Source organism: Mirounga angustirostris, unplaced genomic scaffold (genome assembly GCF_029215605.1).
Source record: "Mirounga angustirostris isolate CCGP_5_RB_7025 unplaced genomic scaffold, mMirAng1.0.hap1 SCAF_9, whole genome shotgun sequence".
Taxonomy (NCBI): Eukaryota; Metazoa; Chordata; class Mammalia; order Carnivora; family Phocidae; genus Mirounga; species Mirounga angustirostris.
This window is the reverse complement of record NW_026991717.1, coordinates 46,669,522-46,690,525: the sequence shown is the minus strand read 5'-3', so window position 1 is coordinate 46,690,525 and position 21,004 is coordinate 46,669,522. Positions and strand designations below refer to the sequence as shown.

At 37.3% G+C, this 21,004-nt stretch overlaps 1 protein-coding gene across 4 annotated transcripts in view; it reads right to left on the bottom strand.

Annotated features, from left to right (window-relative positions):
• Positions 1–921: 921 nt before the first annotated feature.
• ADAM10 (ADAM metallopeptidase domain 10) overlaps positions 922–21,004 on the bottom strand; it is a 135,174-nt gene continuing 115,091 nt past the window's right edge. For all 4 annotated transcript variants that reach the window (XM_045899976.1, XM_064570411.1, XM_054513519.2 and 1 more), the window contains 6 exons: positions 20,824–20,974; positions 19,827–20,010; positions 19,023–19,131; positions 17,889–18,109; positions 4,965–5,091; positions 922–3,173 (listed from right to left, as the gene is read on the bottom strand). In XM_045899976.1, coding sequence (XP_045755932.1) covers positions 3,079–3,173; positions 4,965–5,091; positions 17,889–18,109; positions 19,023–19,131; positions 19,827–20,010; positions 20,824–20,974 — 887 coding nt within the window. In that variant the 3' untranslated portion in view covers positions 922–3,078. The remainder of the gene's footprint in view (positions 3,174–4,964; positions 5,092–17,888; positions 18,110–19,022; positions 19,132–19,826; positions 20,011–20,823; positions 20,975–21,004) is intronic.

Sequence of the window (21,004 nt, the reverse complement as noted above, 5' to 3'; positions counted from 1 at the left end):
TCAACTGTAAGTAAAAACAACAAATTTGCAATCATCTGAATCAATGGCTTCACGAACAAACAAAATTAAACATGATATATACTTGGATGTTTATAAATCAAAGTGACTAAAAAGTATTGCATATTTACTCATTTAGCAAATACTGTTTATTTACAGCTGGTCTTGATTTAAAAAAAAAGAATTTGGGGCCGATTATTCCGTGCAGGGCACCAGTCTGGGCTTATAATTCTTTTTCTAGTTAAAACTGAAATGTCAGGGCGCCTGGGTGGCTCAGTTGGTTGGGCGACTGCCTTCGGCTCAGGTCATGATCCTGGAGTCCCGGGATCGAGTCCCGCATCGGGCTCCCTGCTCGGCAGGGAGTCTGCTTCTCCCTCTGACCCTCACCCCTCTCGTGTGCTCTCTGTCTCATTCTCTCTGTCTCAAATAAATAAATAAAATCTTTAAAAAAAACAAAACAAAACAAAACTGAAATGTCAGTTCTCTCATTTGCTACGCATTTGATAAGACAGGAAACGTGGCTCCAAATTTTAAAACGTACCTACGACAACAGACCCTTAAAATACATGAGGTACTTAGTATTCAAAGCTTTGCGAAATACATGTAAGACCACAGTCTCCAAAATGACTCTGCTCATCTACCAAGACAAAGACTTTTAAACATTTTGAATATTGATTAGAAGTAATGTGAAGCAGCTGAGATCAGCTGAATGTCTTTTTAAATGATCACTGTATGTAGGTACAGAGATAACTGATCGTACATTTTTTTTCATGGACTCCTAACCTGGAATAAAACTATCCGTACGTGTGCGGAAAGAGTCGATCCTCTCTCTGCTTAATCATCTCTCAGTTAGTAAGGAAAAGCTGCCTTGCGGGAAGCTCCTTTTGGTACTTCTCAGAGTTCAAAGAGTATGGAACCTTCAAGTTGATTTCATCAAGTCTATTTATTAATGCATTTCAAGTTTCAAAAAACCTTACATCTTTGCACAATACTTTATTTTTTGCAATTTTTAGTAAAAATTTCCAAAGTGAACAAAAAGATACTGTATAAAACACAGTGGACATTAAACTGACAGTAGTACTAGATCTCATTTGTCTTGATCCTTTTGTTTTTACCACATCTTGATTTGCAGTGGAAAGAGTTCAGTGCACGTATCTCTTGTCAGAAGACATTTAACTTAGACTCAAAATAAAATAGGGCAGTGTGTACCTGCCAAAACCCTACCACAGGATAACATTACAAGCAAAAAATGTACATGTTCCAAAGTCTACCACACTCAAGAAGTTACTAAGAACTCTTGCAGAATAAAAGTCACCATTTTAGAAATGCAAACCCACTTCCAACCTTTGCACAGTCCAAAAACAAAGGCATTTAAATGATTTAAAAGCAATTACATACATATCTACCTACTTGTTGGTTTAGAATTATTTATAGTCTATCTGGGGTTTCATGTACAAAATTTGTCTCTAAATCATGTACAAAAAGCTGTATTTTGAAAAAAGTCACCACATACTGTACAAGTTTACAAGGAAGAGATCCCATTATTTTCTCTAGCATTTTTGGCCTTGCTGGCTTGCGTCACATTATGAGAATGATTGTGTAAACCTTATACTCTTAAGAAACAAAAAGGAAAAAAAAAAAGCCAAAACACAAATCTTTTCAACGTTCTCTAAATTTGCCTCCTATGTGAAGCCAGAAAAATCATAGCTGTTTACTTCTAATTTAAGTGATGTAGTTGGAAAACAGAAGCAATAAATATGTCACAAGCTTAAAACTTTGTTGTAATGCCCCCTTCCATTCCTGCATAGCAATAAGCCTGTTAATACATTAAATGCTTTTGCTTTCTTTCTTTAAAAAGCCAATTATTTACATGTTTAAAAAATAAATTTGGAATGGGACATTGTGCTGTTTCACCTTCACTGTTGTTAACATATTTTAAGGAAAAAAATGTCAGAAGGCCTATCTACAATTTTAACTACTAGTTGAACAAATCACCCTTCTTTAGTGGTTACCAATGATCAGTGATAGTATGCTGAAAAAACTGTTCTAATATTTTGATAAAATAAAAGACACAGCTTTTTCTTTTCCATATCAGAGAAAACCAAAAACATAATTAGCATACTTTAGATATACGGAAAACACAAATAACAGGCTACAAATAAAAAAAATCATCTCATTGACATAATTTCTACCAAAGCGTGATTAAAATTTCAAAACCGGAATTGAATTAGAAAGTTTAAAATAAGTAAGCAGAAATCAGACGTTTACGTAAGAACGGACTCTGAAGTAGTATGCTGCGCACGTCCAGTCTGCACACTTAACTGTGTCCTTCAACGTAGTCACTCCTATGCTCTTAGCAGCCATGGGATGAAGACAAGAGGAGTATCAGAACCAACTCTATCATTATAAAAAGGTAAATTGAGTCTCACTTCAAAACTGCCTGTGTAAAGCATTACAGAATCCTGGACCACTGAATACCACCATTCTCTGTTATCCTGAGTATGTCAATTAAACAGTAATTTTTCATTAAGAGCGGAAAAATTTTATAATACAAAGAAACATCCATATTGCAATTTCTGTTTACAATTGCACACAGAAGTACAGTGTACGTAGGAAATACATGTCTGCATATAACAAGGTATGTACATTGGCAAGTGATGTCTCCAATGTTGAGGTGGTCGAGCCTCCTAGCCTTGATTGGCAGTTGAAAAAAATATATATATTTCAATTTGTGATAAAAGTTTATCGAGAGCCAAGTTTGCCTGCAAGTGAAGAAAATGCAGCAACGAAGAACAGGGAACACGGGGCACATAATAATATTCTAAGACTTTGTGCCATTAGGTTAAAAATAGCTGTCCATAAGAAAATTGGGTTCCTTTTCCACCCCCCACCCCCAAATTGGAATTTTCAGGCTTTAAAATTTAAGTAATTCCACCTGGTCTGAGGACATGATCTCTTGCCATTTTTTCTCCGACTGTTATTTGTGAGGGTTTAGTTTGGGGATGATGATTTAATAGGTGTCTCTTTGGAGTGAAGTTTTCCCATTGTAGGCACTAGGAAGAACCAAGGCAAAAGCTGCAGTTAACGTCTCATGTGTCCCATTTGATAACTCTCCCGGGGCCTCTGACGCTGGGGTTGCTGAATGGGCTGTGGGGGTCTCCTCCTCTTTAAAGTGCCTGCGAATCACAAACAAAAGTAAAACGGATTTACTGGGTGCTTAATCTTAAAAAACAAAGCTGCCAATTCAATAAGAAAGGTTCTAGATCAGCACTATCCAAAAGAAATACAAGCCATAAATGTAATTTTAAATTTTCTGGTAGCCATAATGAAAAAAGTCAAAAAGACAGGCAAAATAATGTTAATAACTTTATTTCACTTAATCCAAAATAGGCAAAATATTATCACTTCAAGGTGTAATCAATACAAAAAAGTGTTAATGAACTATTTCATTCTTTTTTGTACACCAAGTCTTCCCAGTCTGGTATGTATTTTATATTCACAACACGTCTCAATGTAAACTAGCCACATTTCAAGTGCTCAACAGATGTAACTATTAGATTAATATGAATTCTGAGGACAGAATCCATGAGGAATAAATTATGGAGTCTTTGAGTAAATGACTTAACTTCTCTGAAACTCAGATGCCTATCCCTGTAAAACAGGGATAATAATGAACTCCTACAGTCTGTCTATATAATCTGTGAGGGTTATATGACAATTCATGTAGAAGTGCTTTTGGGAAGGGTTCAATGATACCTAGAGTTTGTCTTTTTTTTTTTTTTTAAGTTTTTAAAGGCGGAATTTGCTTAAAGTAAAATCAAGTAAAAAAAATTGTTATACTGCATGAGATCATAATTGCTAACATGGCTAATGAGTGTCGGCAGCCCTCTTTAGAAATCCCTAAGAAATTAATATGTTTTACAGTGCTAACACTGTCAATTTACAAAAAGCAATGACATCAAAGTCAAATTTCCTCTGATTCCAACCAAGATGCTGTCCCAAGCATGACTACTGAGCTCTCTTGCCCCAAGATAGGTAAATTCAGGGGAGCAGCTGAGAGAAAAGTTGTAAGAAACCCCTAGTTTTAAACTACCCTGTTTAGGGTAGCAGACCTGGCCTGAGGCAAGAGGCTTCATGAGAAGTCTGGGGGAGGCAGGAGAGGGACAGCTGTCCATTCAGCTCTCGTTCTCTGCCACTGTTAACGGCACCATGTCTGCCCCACACCTAGAGTGAAGAGTTCTGGGGCGGGTGTTCTGAGGGCAGCCCAGAAGCCACAAATAGGGGAAGGCGAGGGCCAAACAGATGGGAACTAAATAATTTAGTGTAGTTGCTTCCTAACTCTTTTCTTCTCCAAATCCCTGGAACTAATCTAAAGAAAGCCTCCTCCTGATGCTGTGTCTCCGTGAGGGGTCAAGAGTGGAGACCAAAGCTCAGGAGTTGTTTTCAGAGATGGAGAGTAAAACTATGGTTACTTGGTGACTGAAGCCTCTATCCTAAACCCTTCCCACAGACTGTCATCTCTATTTCCCCATAAGCGTCACCCATGGGGAAAATGAATTTATGTACGAGAAAATATTTCAAGAGCACAAACATTAGAAACAAAAGAATCTAGCTATTAGAATAGAAAAATCAATCATTTAGAAGTAGCCTAACATAATAAAAACAAAAAAAGGGAAGATTTTAGAATATGAAAAATAAGAAAAAAGAAAACAGGTATCAAGCAAAAATAAAATTGTCTAAGTCTAAATATTTTTAGTGACTCAAGACAGATTAGCATTAAATTGGCAGCCATTAGATTGGATTGGTAAAAAAAAAAAATACTTAAAAATCAACTAAATAATTCATCCACTAATCTCATTCTCAGAGAGAAAGTATTATATAATTTGTTACTAAAGACTTAACATTCAATTCTACCTGCTGAACAGTTCCGAGTTACAAAAATATATACCTTGCTCAAACTATCTTACCTGGAAGAGGTTTAGGAGGAGGCAGCTTTGGATTACTACTTGGAGTATGAACACTGCATATCTTAATAAATCCAGCCATTAGCATGATCAGGGCAATTCCCATAAGCAATACTGCCCACCAATAAACCTAGAAATAAACAGATTTTTCTACTGAAAGAACTGTAAAATATTTTAGAATATTTTATATTACATAAAATATATACATTTTCATTTTTTAAGAACATTTGTTCTTTGGGAAGTGTACAGATACCAAATATAAGATTAATTTCTTTAAATATGAGAAGCATAAAGGGGGAAAAAAATCACCCATAATTTCACACCCTAGATGAAACCACTCAATCTTACTTTCCTTTCAGTCTCTTTTCTAGAAACAGCTATGTTGGTCATACACACAGATAAACTCACATGCAAAACTAGGGTCCATCCTGAATATAGTTTATATTGTGTTTCCCAATGTTATTAAGTACTTTCTGGTTTGAATATTTCCCTCTTTTTTTTTTTCCTATTACTCTTATAAACTATGTTTGCTTTTACATTCTTTAGTGACTTAGAGGGTATATTACTTGCTTTAAATTTTACTTCTAGGGGCCCTTGGGTAGCTCATCGATTGAGCATCTGCCTTCAGCTTGGGTCATGATCCCGGGGTCCTGGGATCAAGCCCAACATCAGGCTCCCTACTCAGTGGGGAGTCTCCTTCTCCCACTCCCTCTGCTGCTCCCCCTGCTTGTGCACACTCTCTGTCAAAATAAATAAATAAAATCTTTAAATAAATTCTAATTCTAGATAAATTTTTAAAATAATCTCCAACTATGTATTTTTTCTAATCAAAGTTAATATCAAAATTCTATCTTTTTTGAGCCCCTCCCTTTTCCTGTTATTCTATTTCATTTGGAATTTAAGCCCCAGACTACTGTTATGAAATTATTTTTATATGATATATATCTTAGTTATTATGTTTTATATATTATCATTACATATGATAATATATAAAATATTATATATTTATATCATATCTATTATATATTCATTTATATTCATATATATTCATATTCATATTCTTTTTTAATATGAAAAGTGGAAGGATATACATATTCTACAAAGTTTACCCAGTCTAAGAAGGAACTAAAAATTTCACTTCTAACTTAAATCATATTAAACAAATCAATAAGCCAAACAAAAACTACTTCAAAAATTACTGGCATAATCCTATTTATAGAAAAATTATGGTTTCTATTCTTAAATTCTATTTTGCGATTCAAAATATTTAAATTTTAAGACAGTAAGTACTAATAAACATCATACAAAATACAAAACTATTTTGAATGTTTATTATACCTTTTATTAAAAGGTTATTTTATAACCTTCACATTGGCTTAACACAGATATATATAGTTACTGCTAATTATTGCCCAAGAAATTCCCATTTAAGATTTTTTATGATAAGGGGTCTTGTAACAATAGCCTACTACTTCTATCCTGCTTTCTTTATCAGCAGGGCATTGTAATTAAAGTAATAAAAACTAAAATAAAAATACATGTTGCGGAAAATACCCCAAGCCACTTTATTCATGTGTGCATAAAGCCTTTCATATATATACATATTTTTAAGTTTTATTTTTAAACTTTATTTAATTTAAACTTTATTAAAACTTATTTTAAAAGAATCTCAAACTTATAGAAAAGCTGCTAGTACAAAGAACTTTTTTTTTTTTTTAAGATTTTATTTATTTGCGAGAGATAGAGAATGAGAGACAGAGAGCATGAGAGGGAGGAGGGTCAGAGGGAGAAGCAGACTCCCTGCTGAGCAGGGAGCCCGATGTGGGACTCGATCCCAGGACTCCAGGATCATGACCTGAGCCCAAGGCAGTCGCTTAACCAACTGAGCCACCCAGGCGCCCCTACAAAGAACTTTTTAAAATCTGGAACTATCTGAGAGTAAAGTGCTAGCACAATGCCCTGTTATACCTAAACATTTCAGCATATAGTTTCTACAACATAAGGGGTTTTCTAGATAACCACAACACAGTTACCAAAATCAGTAAATGAGCACTGATAAATTACTACCATTTAATCCTCAGACCCTAATCAAGTTTTGCCATTTGTCCCAATACCATCCAATCAGAATTATGTGGTGCATTTAGCTGCTGTGTTTCTTCAGTCTCCTACAATCTGGAAAAGTTCCAGTCTTTCCTTGGCTTAAATATAACCTTGACACTTTGGGAGATTATACGCCAGTTACTTAGTACTGGAATGTCCCTCAATTTAGGTTTCTTGGATGTGACCCTATGAGTAGACTCTGGTCATATATCTTGAGTAAGAAGACTACAGAAGTGATGCTGCATTGTTCTCATTGCATCCTATCAGGTGACACATGTTTTTGATCTCGTTATTGATGTGTTAACTTGATCACTTGATTAAGGTGTTATATGCCAAACTTCACCATAAGGATACTCTTCTTTTTTTGTAGTCAATGAGTATTTTGTAGGGACATAACTTGAAGCTATGTAGATATCCCATTCTTCATCAAACTTTCAATTTATTCATTTCATTCATTATTAATCCCTCATGGTTTCCTATTTTATTCAATGGGTTATAATGTTACTATCGTGGGGTGGCTTTTGAACATGTCCCTACCAGTCTTTGAACACTTTACTTTCTGGCACAATTAGTTCTAGGTTTATCTTGTTCTTTCCCTGCCCCAGTGCTGGAATCAGCCATTTCTCCAAGGAGCCCTGGTTCGCTTTAGAACTGCCTCTCCTATGTAGACACCCTCCTCATAACACTTGTACTCTGATATCCCAAGCCAGTTGCCCCTCCACAGGGTGCCCTTCTCATCCTGCTTGGGCTTTAACAACACCTCATATTCGTCTTCTTCCCCATTCCATACCCTCCCTACTCTGCTCAGGCTCTAACATCCTGCTCTGTGCCACAACAGCTCCCCCCACCTGGCATGGATGGCCTACCTTACTTGGCCTCACCTAATGGCTTTAGGAATATACTGTTCAGGAAGGGAGAAGGTAAGATATAATGCAATTCAGCCTTATTACTGAAAGATTTGATTTTTCCAAAGCTAACAAATCTCAATTTTTATGTGAAATCTATTTTCAAATGCTGGCACCTCACTCAAAATTTCTAAAAACAATGCACAGACCGTACAAGACCTGTTTACAGAGCTGAATCTTGCTTGGAAACCACAAGTTTACAATCTACTTTTCAGAGGCCACTTCTTGTATCCTACTGAGGATTGCCAGAGAATCTTCTAAAATTTTCTTTTGTTTTCTACAGAAAATAATTTTCAGAGCATTGCTCTCCCTGGGAGTCTTTAGGATATTTCCTTTCCTTGTTACATAAACTTTCCATAGTCTATATGCATAGCTTCTGTCCTGTTCCTAGCATCCAGAGGCCTTTTAAATATGGCACTTAATGAAGTAGGACCTTCTTCTCCCGCCACTGTCTGCATTTTTGACACTCTGACCTAGTAAAATACATAAAGAACTAAAATTACCAGTTTGTACTCCTACAAGTGTTCTTCCTGCTCTATACCCGTGGTTCTCCGTAGCTGCACATTAGAATCACCTAGAAAGCTTTTAAAACTCAAGATACCCAGACCAAATCCCAGACCCAAATGGGGTGGCGGAGGGATTATGACATCAGTAATTTTATTAAAACTGCCCAGGTTATTCCATTATGCAGCCAAGACTGAGAACCACGTTCTGAAACTTTTTCTATAAAGGGCCAAACAACAAATATTTTGGACTTGTCTCTGTCAAGCTACTCATTTCTGCCATTCTAGAACAAAACCCACCATAGATAACAGGCAAACAAATGAGTGTGACCATATTTTTTTCCCCCAAAAAAACCGTTATTTACAAAAACAGGAGCGGACTGGATTTGACCCATGGGCCGTGGTCTCTCAACCCCTGTTCTATACCCACATACAGGACATTAGTTTGGAGCCTATACCTAAATGGATACCATCCAACACTAACTCTTCAGTTCTAAATCTCTATCCTAACTACCTGCCTGAGAATCTGGCGGGAAGCTGAGAATATATGACTGGCTGTAGAAGTAGAGTCCTATGACTGGGAAAATAGCTCAAATAGTCAGCACTCACATGGTAAAGGGATGGTTCCTATCACTCAGTAGATCTAAGAATTCTCTGATATGCTTATTAAAACACAGATTCTCAGGCCAAAACCCTACAAATTCCAATTCAGCTGTTCTGGTGGAGGGCCCAAGAAACTGCATCTTAAACAAGCACACCAGTGACGAGGATGCAGATGAGTGCTCTTACTCAGTGTAGACATGCTGGCCCTGTGGTACGAAACCACTCAGGAAACAGGAAATTTAGCATCCCTGGCCCTCATCCGTCAAATGCCGGTAGAGCCCTTCAGTTACTTTGATAACTACTGTACATTCCCAAATACCCTCTGGGAAGGAAGGAGCACCTCCAATGTGATCCAATCCATAAGCACAAAGAATCAATGGTTTTCCTACTGTCAGGCTGATGTGCTAGCTACATCACATCTATTCCTAAAGTCCATTATATTCTCTAACACATTTCCTTCCTTCTAGTCTTCCCTGCTCAAAACCATCTTCCACACGGTCATCAATGTTACAACTACCTAAAATACGGAATTGACTATGCCATCCCTCTATGTAAAATCCTTCTTTAAAAGCTTCTCCCACCAAGGATCTCTAAAACCATTAAGCAGGAGAGAGGAAAAAAATAAAACTTGAGCACAATAAAGTATGGCAAAGCACGTATATGATTTCACTTTAAAAATATATATATGTGGGGGGGTGGGTGCCTGGTGGCACAGTTGGTTGGGCAACCAACTCTTGGTTTCAGCTCAGGTCCTGGTCTCAGGGATGAAATCGAGCCCCATGTCGGACCTGCACTCAGCACAGGGTCTGCTTGGGATTCTCTTTCCCTCTCCCTCTGCCCTCCTGCTTAAATAGATTTAAATACAGATATACGTATATATATGCACATATATGTATATATGTATGTATACGTATATGTATACATATGGGCGCTAGTCGGTTGGGCATCCGACTCTTGATTTCAGCTCAGGTCATGATCTCAGGATCATGAGATCGAGCCCCATGTTGAGCTCTGCGCTGGGTGTGCAGCCTGCTTAAGATTCTCTCTCTCTCTCCCCCTCCCCACCCACTCAGCTCTCTTTCTCTCTAAAAAATAAAGAAATAAATATATTCTTGTAATGGTATAGATAGTTTCTGAAGAATATACCAAAAAAATCATCTTGAGAAGACTGGACTTCAGGTGAAAAGGTGGCTTATTTTTCAATGCATTACTTTGTCAATTAAAAGAAAGGATAATTACATTTTCAAAAGGAAAAAAAGTAAAAAAAGTTTTTATTTAAAAAGATTCATACGTATGTGACTTTTTAGATGCTCTCTATTCATAAAACATCCATCTGTACGCTCTATTTCTAGTCCTTAAGAATTTAGTTTTGGTATCACCTCCTTAAAGAGGTGTTCCCTAAATAGGTCTTCCCTAATTTCTATGAAAACACCAGGCAGAAATGAAAACAAGTTTCTCTGCACTAGTCTTCTCTAATCCAAACTGGACTGCAAGCTCCCTGAATTTATATCCTACAAACTCAGCACCTATTTCACAAAAAAGTATCTGTTGGACTAGTTATTACAGGTGAGTCACTATTCCAAATATCGACTTTCATAAACACTTCTAAACAGCTCATTTGTTATTTCTAGATTGCTCACATACAAATAGTGTGAAAAGGCTCTCACAACAGAAAGAGGATGTAAAAAATGGTGGTTTTGATATCTCTGATGCTAGTTTTTTAGTACCTAAAAAGTCCTAAATACAGATGCAAGTAGTATGACAGTAATAGAAGCACATAAGAGAGAAAGCCTAGATTTAGTAATGGTTATAACTGTAGAAAACAAAAGTAAAAAGTTGAGGGTCCAGTTGAGATCAATAAACATTTTAAAATATGGCACCCAGGTCCTTAAGAACTTCCAGTTCCTTTTAGCAGTGTTCTTGGACTTCCCCCAAATTTTTCCAGGTAACTAACTACGTATCGCAAAAGCCCACAGCTTGAGATGTTTCAGTGACAATGACAGCAGCTCTTCAGAGTTTAGTGTGTGGGGAAACAGAACATCACAGTGGTGAGAAGACAGCAAGAAAAACTAAACAAGGGCGCCTGGGTGGCTCAGTCGTTAAGCGTCTGCCTTCGGCTCAGGTCATGATCCCAGGGTCCTGGGATCGAGCCCTGCATCGGGCTCCCTGCTCTGCAGGAAGCCTGCTTCTCCCTCTCCCACTCCCCCTGCTTGTGTTCCTGTTCTCGCTGTCTCTCTCTGTCATATAAATAAATAAAATCTTTAAAAAAAAAAAGAAAAACTAAACAAAACAATGGTGTATTTTTTTTTTAAAGATTTTATTTATTTATTTGAGACAGAGAGAATGAGACAGAGAGCACTTGAGAGGGGGGAGGGTCAGAGGGAGGAGCAGAGTCCCCACTGAGCAGGGAGCCCGATGCGGGACTCGATCTAGGGACTCCAGGATCATGACCTGAGCCGAAGGCAGTCGCTTAACCAACTGAGCCACCCAGGCGCTCGACAATGGTGTATTTGAGAGTGTAGTAAATATGGCCACCATTGGTGGAGGGTATTTTTTAATGTTCCTTTTAAAAGAGAATTATCATAGAATTGGTTAAATGTGAAATTGCTTCTTTTCTCTTTTATACATACTATAAAATCAGAGGAAAGAATACAAAGCAGGCTAGCAAATGAAAAATAGGAGAAAAGATCACAATTTGTCCACCTGCTAGAATATGAAAGAAAGGAGAGCCATCATTTACTCAACAAACATTTAATGAGTGTAAATTATGCGCCAACTCTTGCCTTTCACAGATACAAGGGTGTTAAGTGAAACTTAAGAGACAAAGAGAAGATAACCATAAAGTTAAAACACAGCTTTGCAGTTACCAAGCACTAAATCAAGTCTGAGAAAATAATTCTACATAGCAAACAGACAGATGTTACTCAACACAGTCATTTACATGGCCAAAAGAAGACAAAGTAGAAAAAAAAAAGTAAACATTACAAATTAAAAGGTCAAAATTTACCAGTCTAATTTATTATGTACTAATTACAATAGTTTTTTATTTAATAATCTAAATAAACAAAAGGGACCTACAGGATTATAAAATGATAAAACAGCTATCACCCAAAAGAAAACTGTGAGGGGGAAGGAGCAACACATACATTCAAGTCTCTCCAGACATAGGATAGTCTTTACTGTATTTAAACATCTCCATGGGGCGCCTGCGTGGCTCAGTCGGTTGAGCATCTGACTCTTGATTTCAGCTCAGGTCATGATCTCGGGGTCCTGGGATGGAGCCCCGTGGCAGGCCCTGCACTCAGTGCAGAGTCTGCTTCTCTGCCTCTCTCCCTCTGCCCTTCTCCCCTCTTGTGTGTGAGCACGAGCATGAGCACGTGCACGCTCTCTCTAAAATAAATAAATAAAATCTTAAAAAAAACCTCCAGAAAAACTCAACCATATAATCGTTTCAATGAATGTTTCAGTGTTTGACAACTCACTCTCAGCAAATGCACTCTAGACGTCCTGTGGCTCACAAAGCCTTTTTGGGCCCACAGCTCCTTGTGGTGATGCTGGTTTTGCCATCCTGCAGGGGCAGAAAGCTTTGCTTCTATCCTTCAGAATACACTGTTGTCTAGACTTCGACTAAATGTTCTTTCATACTGCAACACCCCCAACGTGCCACCCCTCACACCAATCTGCCAAGCAGAAAGCAACTGGCTACTAATCTCTTAGTTACTTTAAGCGCAGCCTGGGCAAGCAGGATAAAATACCCCCGAGAGAAACCTGAAGATATTACAGCTTCAAAGTTAAGATAATATGCACAATTTTTATCTATTCCATATAAATTATGACATTTAAGAAGTCTGCTTCATTCATCTAGCAAATATATACTGAATCCTTACCATATGCTAAGCCCTGTGACAATACTGCATCTTTGTTGTTTAAATTTCACAAGTGACAGCTATGTGGCCTATTCTACTAGGCAATGCAGGTCCACACCCACCCTCCATTTTAACATGTGAGGATGACAGAGTAGAAAATCTCTGTCATAAGCCTTTTTAAAAAGGAGTCATTACACTGCAGAGACTAAAAAAATGGCTCCCAAACTTCAGCATGCACTATCACCTACTGACTCAGTGGCTCCAGGGTGAGTCCCGATAATTTGCATTTCTATCAAGTTCCCAGATGATGTTGATGCTGCTGGTCAGGGGACACCACTTTGAGATCCAATGCTCTAGATTAGGGGTTGGCAAACATTTCCTCTAAAAGGCTAGATAAATATTTTAGATTTGGGGGCCATACAGTCTCTGCTACAACTACTCAAAGTACAAAAGCAGCCAAAGACAATATGTAAATAGATGGGTGTGGCCATGTTCCAATAAATCACTATTTATGGACACTAAAATTTCAATTTCATATGATTTTCAAAGGAATATTATTTCAGTAATATCTTTTGATTTTTTTTCAACTACTTAAAAATGTGAAACCATTCTTAGCTTGTGAGCCATACAAAAACAGGCAGTGGGCTAGATATGGATCATAAGCCATTTTGCCGATCCCTGGGTCTAGATGAATGGTTGGTTCTCAGTCCTGGCTCCCCACCAGAAATAGCTGAGGAGCTTTTAAAAGACCCAGATACGTAAGTGCCATCCCATGAGATTCTGAATTAATTAGTCTAAGCCCTAATTAATGAATAACCAGAAATAAGAATTACTGATCTTAACCAATATTCCCCCAAGTGACTTCTAAGGATATTTAGGGTTTAATAAGCCTTACATGAATAGAGGTTTCTGGGGTCAGGTAAGTTTGGAAAATGAAATTTAAGCATTTTTTACTGCATATATCCCACAATATTCTCATAAGTATCTAAGAGGGGACTATACTATGCAATGTTTTCCAGATGCATTTGACCACCTAATCCATGGATCTAGTGTTCTATGAAGTACTCAGAAAACACTGGCTTCAATCTTTCATAAAGAATAACATTAATAACTTAATACTTAGGTTCATAAAGTTACAACAAAATATGAGAGGAGAAATTAATTTAAAAATGAGAAATACAGGGCGCCTGGGTGGCTCAGTTGGTTAAGCGACTGCCTTCGGCTCAGGTCATGATCCTGGAGTCCCGGGATCGAGTCCCACGTCGGGCTCCCTGCTCAGCAGGGAGTCTGCCTCTCTCTCTGACCCTCCCCCCTCTCATGCTCTCTATCTCATTCTCTCTCTCATATAAATAAATAAAATCTTTAAAAAAAAAATGAGAAATACAATTGATTCTTATCAAAATAATAATAAAAAAGAAAAACTCCTGATAAATCTAAACAAATTAAAAAGTCACAAAATAACAGGAAATTATTTTTAAAAAGATGGGAGAGGGGCGCCTGGGTGCCTCAGTCGGTTAAGTGTCCAGCTCTTGATTTCAGCTCAGGTCATGATCTCAGGGTTGAGATAGAGCACCCCCCACCCCACCCCCCATCGGGCTCAGCACTAGGTGTGGAATCTGTTTGAGATTCTCTCCCTCCCTCTGCCCCTCCCCCCACTCATGCTTTGTGTCTCTTTTTCAAATACATAAGTAAATCTTAAAAAGATGGGGAAATACAATGATAAATTTGAAAAAAAAAATCAAAGATAGTTTTCTACAATGTCAAATCTAATACAAAGGAGGTAGAAAATGTGAACACATCAATAACTACGGAAAAAAGTAAAAAAGAATTACCAATGTCCTCAACAACGTTTTTTAAAAAAAAGGAGATAAGGATGCAGAGTCAAAAGATTTCTTGGTAATCACTCTCAAACTTTTTAAGGACTAGATGACTCCTTGATAAATCCAAAGGATGTTTATCATTATCTCCTTGCCAGAAACATTGTAAGCACTCAGCAAATATAGCAAACATATTTTTTTAAAAATACTATCAAAAACAACTTTTCCCAGGAAAAAAAAGTAAAAGTTTTCTCACATCATTTCCATGATATCAGCAGCAGTCAGTACCTCATGCCCTGAAAAGTATTAAACTGTTCAGGTTCTTCTTACTCTATGCAATCTGAGGAGAAAAGGTGCCAGGGTATGCTACAGAAAGGAGAAAAAAGCCACTGGCCCCACTGGAAAGGAAAGTCAGTGAAACTAACCCTCCTCCCCTTCACAGCATCTTACACCACAGCATCCTAATAACCCAGCTTATTAACTAGAAGGACCCTTTCCCGACGACATGATGGAAAACTAAAGTATGAAGTATTCATGTAACAAAATAAACTCTGCTATGCAAGTGAACTCTACACAGAACACAAGTGAGACAAATAGTTCTAAGAAACTGGATCTTTGTTATCTGTTTGGCCTGGGAATGCCCACAAATGCAGCAACAGCCTAGTGGTACTCTCCAAGCATTATGGGCCATGCTATCTGAAACAGTGGCATGTGAGTGTCAACAGTGATATAAAATGAAAGCATTCTACACTCACTTAAGGCAAACTTGTATAAACCTAAAAGTGCCTGATTAATCAGTTTCAGAACACAAGAAAAGACTTCATATTGTTAATTCATTGTAAGAAGCATTTCACTAAATCTTCAAATCTAAGTATGAAAAAATGTTTTAAAAATACTTTTAGGGACATCTGGGTGGTTCAGTCAGTTAAGCATCTGACTCTTGATCCTGTCAGCTCAAGTCTTGATCTCACTCAGGTCTTGAGTTCAAGCCCTGTGCTGGGCTCCATGCTGGGCATGGAGCCTACTTAAAAAGAAAAAAAAAAGAAAAAAAAAAACCCTGGGAAAAAAGTAATACTTTAAAAAAATCATTTCCATTAAATATTTTAAAATAGGAATGAATGAGCTTTTGATATGCTAAATAAAAGGAATCAAAATTAGAGATAATGGAGAAAAGTAAAAAAAATATTATTTTTAGATATGATTCACTACCTAGAAAACCTAAAATATCTGGCACAACATATACTCAGTAGAACATAACTCTGAGATCTCCATTATCAGATTACTTTTTTAAATACATTATCCTCTATAGTGGATAAGTATACCAGATCTCAACTTACTCTTATTAGAGATAATCAGGGAGAAGGAGAAAAAAAAAAAAAAAAAAAGAGCTGGATCTGAATCGAAAAGAGGGAAGTAAAGGGCCAAGGCAAGCTACTTGAAGTCACAGAACTGACAAATGCCAGAGGATGATATGAATCCTTGCATAATTCCCAAGGCTGCACTCTTTCCATTTTGCCACAGTGCCAAAGGCACCTTTAGCTTAATGGATATTTTTTTTTAACACCTATTATGCACCAAGCACAGGAGTGTGAAAATGAGTAACATATCATGTTTTAAGGAGACCTAAGTTAAGTCAATTGATCCATCTTTTGGTTTAAAACCTAGGTCTCTTAGGGGCACCCGGCTGGTTCAGTAGGTAGAGCATGCAACTCTTGATTCAGGGTCGTGAAGTCAAGCCCCAAGTTGGACATAGAGCTTAATTAAAAAAAAAAAAAAGAAAGTATTCTCCAAACAAATAAATCCTAGGCCTCCTAAATCCAGGTTCAGTGATCCTTCTACCTCATAATCATTATGTAATTTAAAATCATATACTCTAACATGCAAAATATTATTCTTCCTATGTATAATAAACACCATTTTAAAAAAGATTTATTTATTTATTTGAGAGAGAGTATGTGCATGTATGTGCACGTACACACACACAAACGCATGCATGCGTGAAGTCGGGGGACAGAGGCAGAAGGAGAGAAGCAGATTCCCTGATGAGTGCAGAGCCCACCTGGAGCTCAATCTCACCTCCCTGAGATCATGACCTGAGTCGAAATCAAGAGTCAGGGGCTCAACTGACTGAGCCACCCAGGCGCCCCAATAAACATTATTTTAGTACTGGAGATAATTCCAAAGTTTTTATTGCAAATGTTACTACAAGAGTACCAAAAAGGATGACAAGCCACAGACGACTTTTCTTGTGCCTTTAAGGCATCCTCAGTCCTGAACACACACAAGAAAATGTAAGAAACAATTTGGGAATGCAGGAAGGGAGGAGGAGCTGAGTTCTAAGTCAATTTCCAAAGCAAACTCATTCAATTCAGATATAGCACATGCTCAAATATATCACTTGCAAATTTCCTGATATTTTAATGTAATCACTTAGAAACATGAATATTTAAGAGACTTCAGATAGTCATTCTCAGCAATCTTTTAAGAAAATTTCAGGTAATTCAATATCTGTACAGCTTAGAGAAATGTGGGCTTAAAAATAATATAGTTCAGTGGATTTATGCTGGATGAACATCCATAATCATTAACAAATCTGCAAAAGGCTCTGTATCGGATCTTAACTGTTCAACATTTTTGATCACTGACAAGATAAAGACCAAGAAATTATATTGAAACAACAGAAAAAACCTTCAGAAAATCACCAATTTCTCTTTCATGTCTCCTGTTCAGCAAAATAGAAGCTGCAGCTGGCTATCTGTCATATTGAGACAAGGGAGAAATATAAAAAGCAAGCAAGGCTTTCCAAAACAACTTGAGGAAAATGCCCTAATAATATGGGCCAAAGGAGGAAGTAACCCATTCAGGAGAAGAACCAGGGAGCAGAGTAAAACAGAAGGACTCCCATCATCTACCAACTAATCTATGAACAATATACATGTGGAGATTCTGACCACTTATTCAAAAGAAAATAATACACAGGGATAACTGAACTTTAAAAATCATTCTTCTGATAAAGTTAATTCCAGCATAAATAGGAAAGAAGTGATTTTCTCATAACATTGGTGATCAATGGCCAGGTAAAATTACAAAAAAACCATGTTAAGTTTTCTTTATAAATAAAAACTATACTTACCACAATCCATTCAGCAATGTTTTCATAGAGTTCTGGACTAAAAATTGCTTTTTTAAGCCTAGCTAGAGGACCATCAGCATCTACTAATCTGCACCGCATGAAAACATCACAGTAGCCTCTAAAATCATTGCAAGGGGATCCAGGTTGCAAGGTGATGGTTCGACCAACGAAGTGCATGCTCCACCGCGAAGACCCTGTACTGGCACAAGTTGATGGATCCACTGGAAAAGAAGTGCCAAATATAAGTTGAAGATCAGATTTCTTACCAGACTAACTGGGGAGAGAGGGAGGAAAGGAAAAAACTGCCTAAAATCATTACCATGACATGTTATATAGACTTGCATTAGTTTAGGCTGGATAACACCATTAGTAATTCGCCTTAAACATACAATATAAACAAACAGCCACCAACTCTTGACTTAGTACCTACAATGGCTAACAGTGTTTATATTAATTATTGCCATAAAGTTGGCAGGTTTTTGTCTAGCTTATCATTTTTAAAACACTGTACGGATCATAATACTAGAAACATAACGCTATGCTACATTTAAAATTTTCCAGAGGATCAGTATTGGTGGAAATTATCTGTCCAAACTGGATAACAAAGTTTAATGCTTAAAACTTAGGAGAAAAATGGGCACCTGGCTGGCTCAGTTGATACACCATGTGACTCTTGATCTTGGGGTCGTGAGTTCAAGCCCCACGTTGGGGTAGAGTCTACTTAAAAAAATATATATTTAGGGGTGCCTGGTTGGCTCAGTCAGAGGAGCACACAACTCTTGATCTCAGGGTTGTGAGTTCAAGCCCCACGTTAGGTACAGAGGTTACTAAAAATAATAATAATGATGATAATAAATAAACTTTAAAAAAATTTAGGAGGTTTTTTTTTTTTTAAGATTTTATTTATTTATTTGACAGAGAGAGACAAGTGAGAGAGGGAACACAAGCAGGGGGAGTGGGAGAGGGAGAAGCAGGCTTCCCGCCAAGCAGGGAGCCCGATGTGGGGCTCGATCCCAGGACCCTGGGATCAGGACCTGAGCCGAAGGCAGATGCTTAACGACTGAGCCACCCAGGTGCCCCAGAAAAATTAGGTTTTAAAAGAGATTTTATATTCTTGGGTTTTAAAAGCCTTACTCTTCTTCATACAGCAGACGTGGCATAATTCCTTATCATCTTTGCCATCTGAACTGGCACAGGTACACTCCTCCAAGCCATACTTCTCACAGATAGAACCTGCACATTGCTGAAAGAAAAGTAAAAGACCAGTTTTTAATCTCTATACAAACCTACTGTTCACAGTAATAGACAGATACACACTCTGATGCTAAAATAATTAAGTAGAAATACAAGTGGAAAAAACAAAGATTAATATCAGAAATGGGTCACATAAACACACCTGAAAAAGAGTTAAGTACAAATAAGGTAGCAAATCTTTTAAAGAAATGCCACTTAAAAAAATCTAAACAAAACCAAAACAGAGAAAGAGATTAGGTGAGCATCAGTTTTACATTGGTTATTATGGCTCCTTTATAAGAAGAGAAAAATGATATTTTCCTCATGTAAAGTAAATATTTAGCCAAGAAAGTTTTAAAGGCTTCACATTCAGATAAAATGGCCAAAAGAGTTCTTTTATGTAGGCTGTTAAAATACTAATTTATAAAACTCAAAAGCAGTACCAAGTCATATGCCTAGCTATACAACTATTTTCCTCTAGAGACTATCAAACATATGCAGTGGACAGATGAAAGGTAAGTCAGTAATTAATCAAATGCCACCAGGCACTTACGCCACATGATACATTCATGGCTTTATGGGGAAACAGACAGGGATATTATTGAAACAGGGACCAGGATCAATTACTGGAACTCTGCAGCTGTAAGTAACAAAATTATTCTGAAAAAGCAGGTTTTATAAGAAGCTTATAAATCAAACGCTTACCCCATTAATGCACACTTGTGTATGCCTATTACAGTCTGTAAAGTTTGGTTTAGGATCAGAAGCTGGGCAGAGAGCTGTGATGCCATTACATATTCCTTCTTTTGCACAGTCTGAATCATCCCGACACTTCTCAGTTTTTGATTTGAATGCACACTGTGCGGTACAACAGGGACCTTGACTTGGGCTAGAATAAAGTAAAGTGATTAAAGAAAATCACTAGCATATCTCCTATATACATAGATATGATCCTAATTTTTAAATCATAACTCTCATTTTTTAAATGGTAAGTATGTTACTGGTATACAACTTCAAATTTTGGACTAAGAGGCTACTAAATTTCAACATTCTATAAATGTAAAAAAGTGACTGTGTTGTTTTTATAATCAAGGCATACTATATTCAACATTCTTATTCTACCTGCCTTTAGTGGAAGGCTATCACAGAAAAGAGATTTAGTATTAGGTGAGCCATCAGTGTTTCACAGTTGCATCATACATTAGTCAATTCATCAGATTTTCTCACATTTCTATGCTAAAATCAAACTAGGATATACAGACCAACCATTTAAAAAGTAGTGCACAAGCAATATTCTAATGCTTATACCTACCACTACCAAAGTAAGTTTGACAAGTGAAATAATTATAGGACACTAAGTTACAAGAGTCTATGAAATCAGTATTACCTATTTAAAGTTAAGATTCTAAAAATACAGATGATAGTCACATTTTTAAGTTAGTAACTGAACAGTGTGTATTTTATTGAGTGTCCTGACTTTTGCCTGTCTTTTTTTTTAATACCCACCACACAAGTTACAACTAGCTCAATCTGCCAACCACAGTGCACTCATCAATGCTACTCCAGAAAAATAAATAAGGCAACAGCAAATAAAGACGAAGATTCCCAACACTATGCATCTCTTAATGTCAGTTTTAAGTCGGTCACAACTGCCCTTGGCTGACCGGCGGCAGCGTGAGCACTCCTGGAACGGGCAGGGTACCTGCACTGCTTCCCTGGCTTCAGCTTGCATTTCTTGCCCTCTGGCTGGTTTGCATCATAGCAGCACTCATCTTTACACTGGTCACTATAGCCACAGTCACATTCTTCACCTTGCTCCACCATCCCATTTCCACAAATAGGTTGGCCAGATTCTGAGGAAAATCAATAAAACAAAGTAAGCA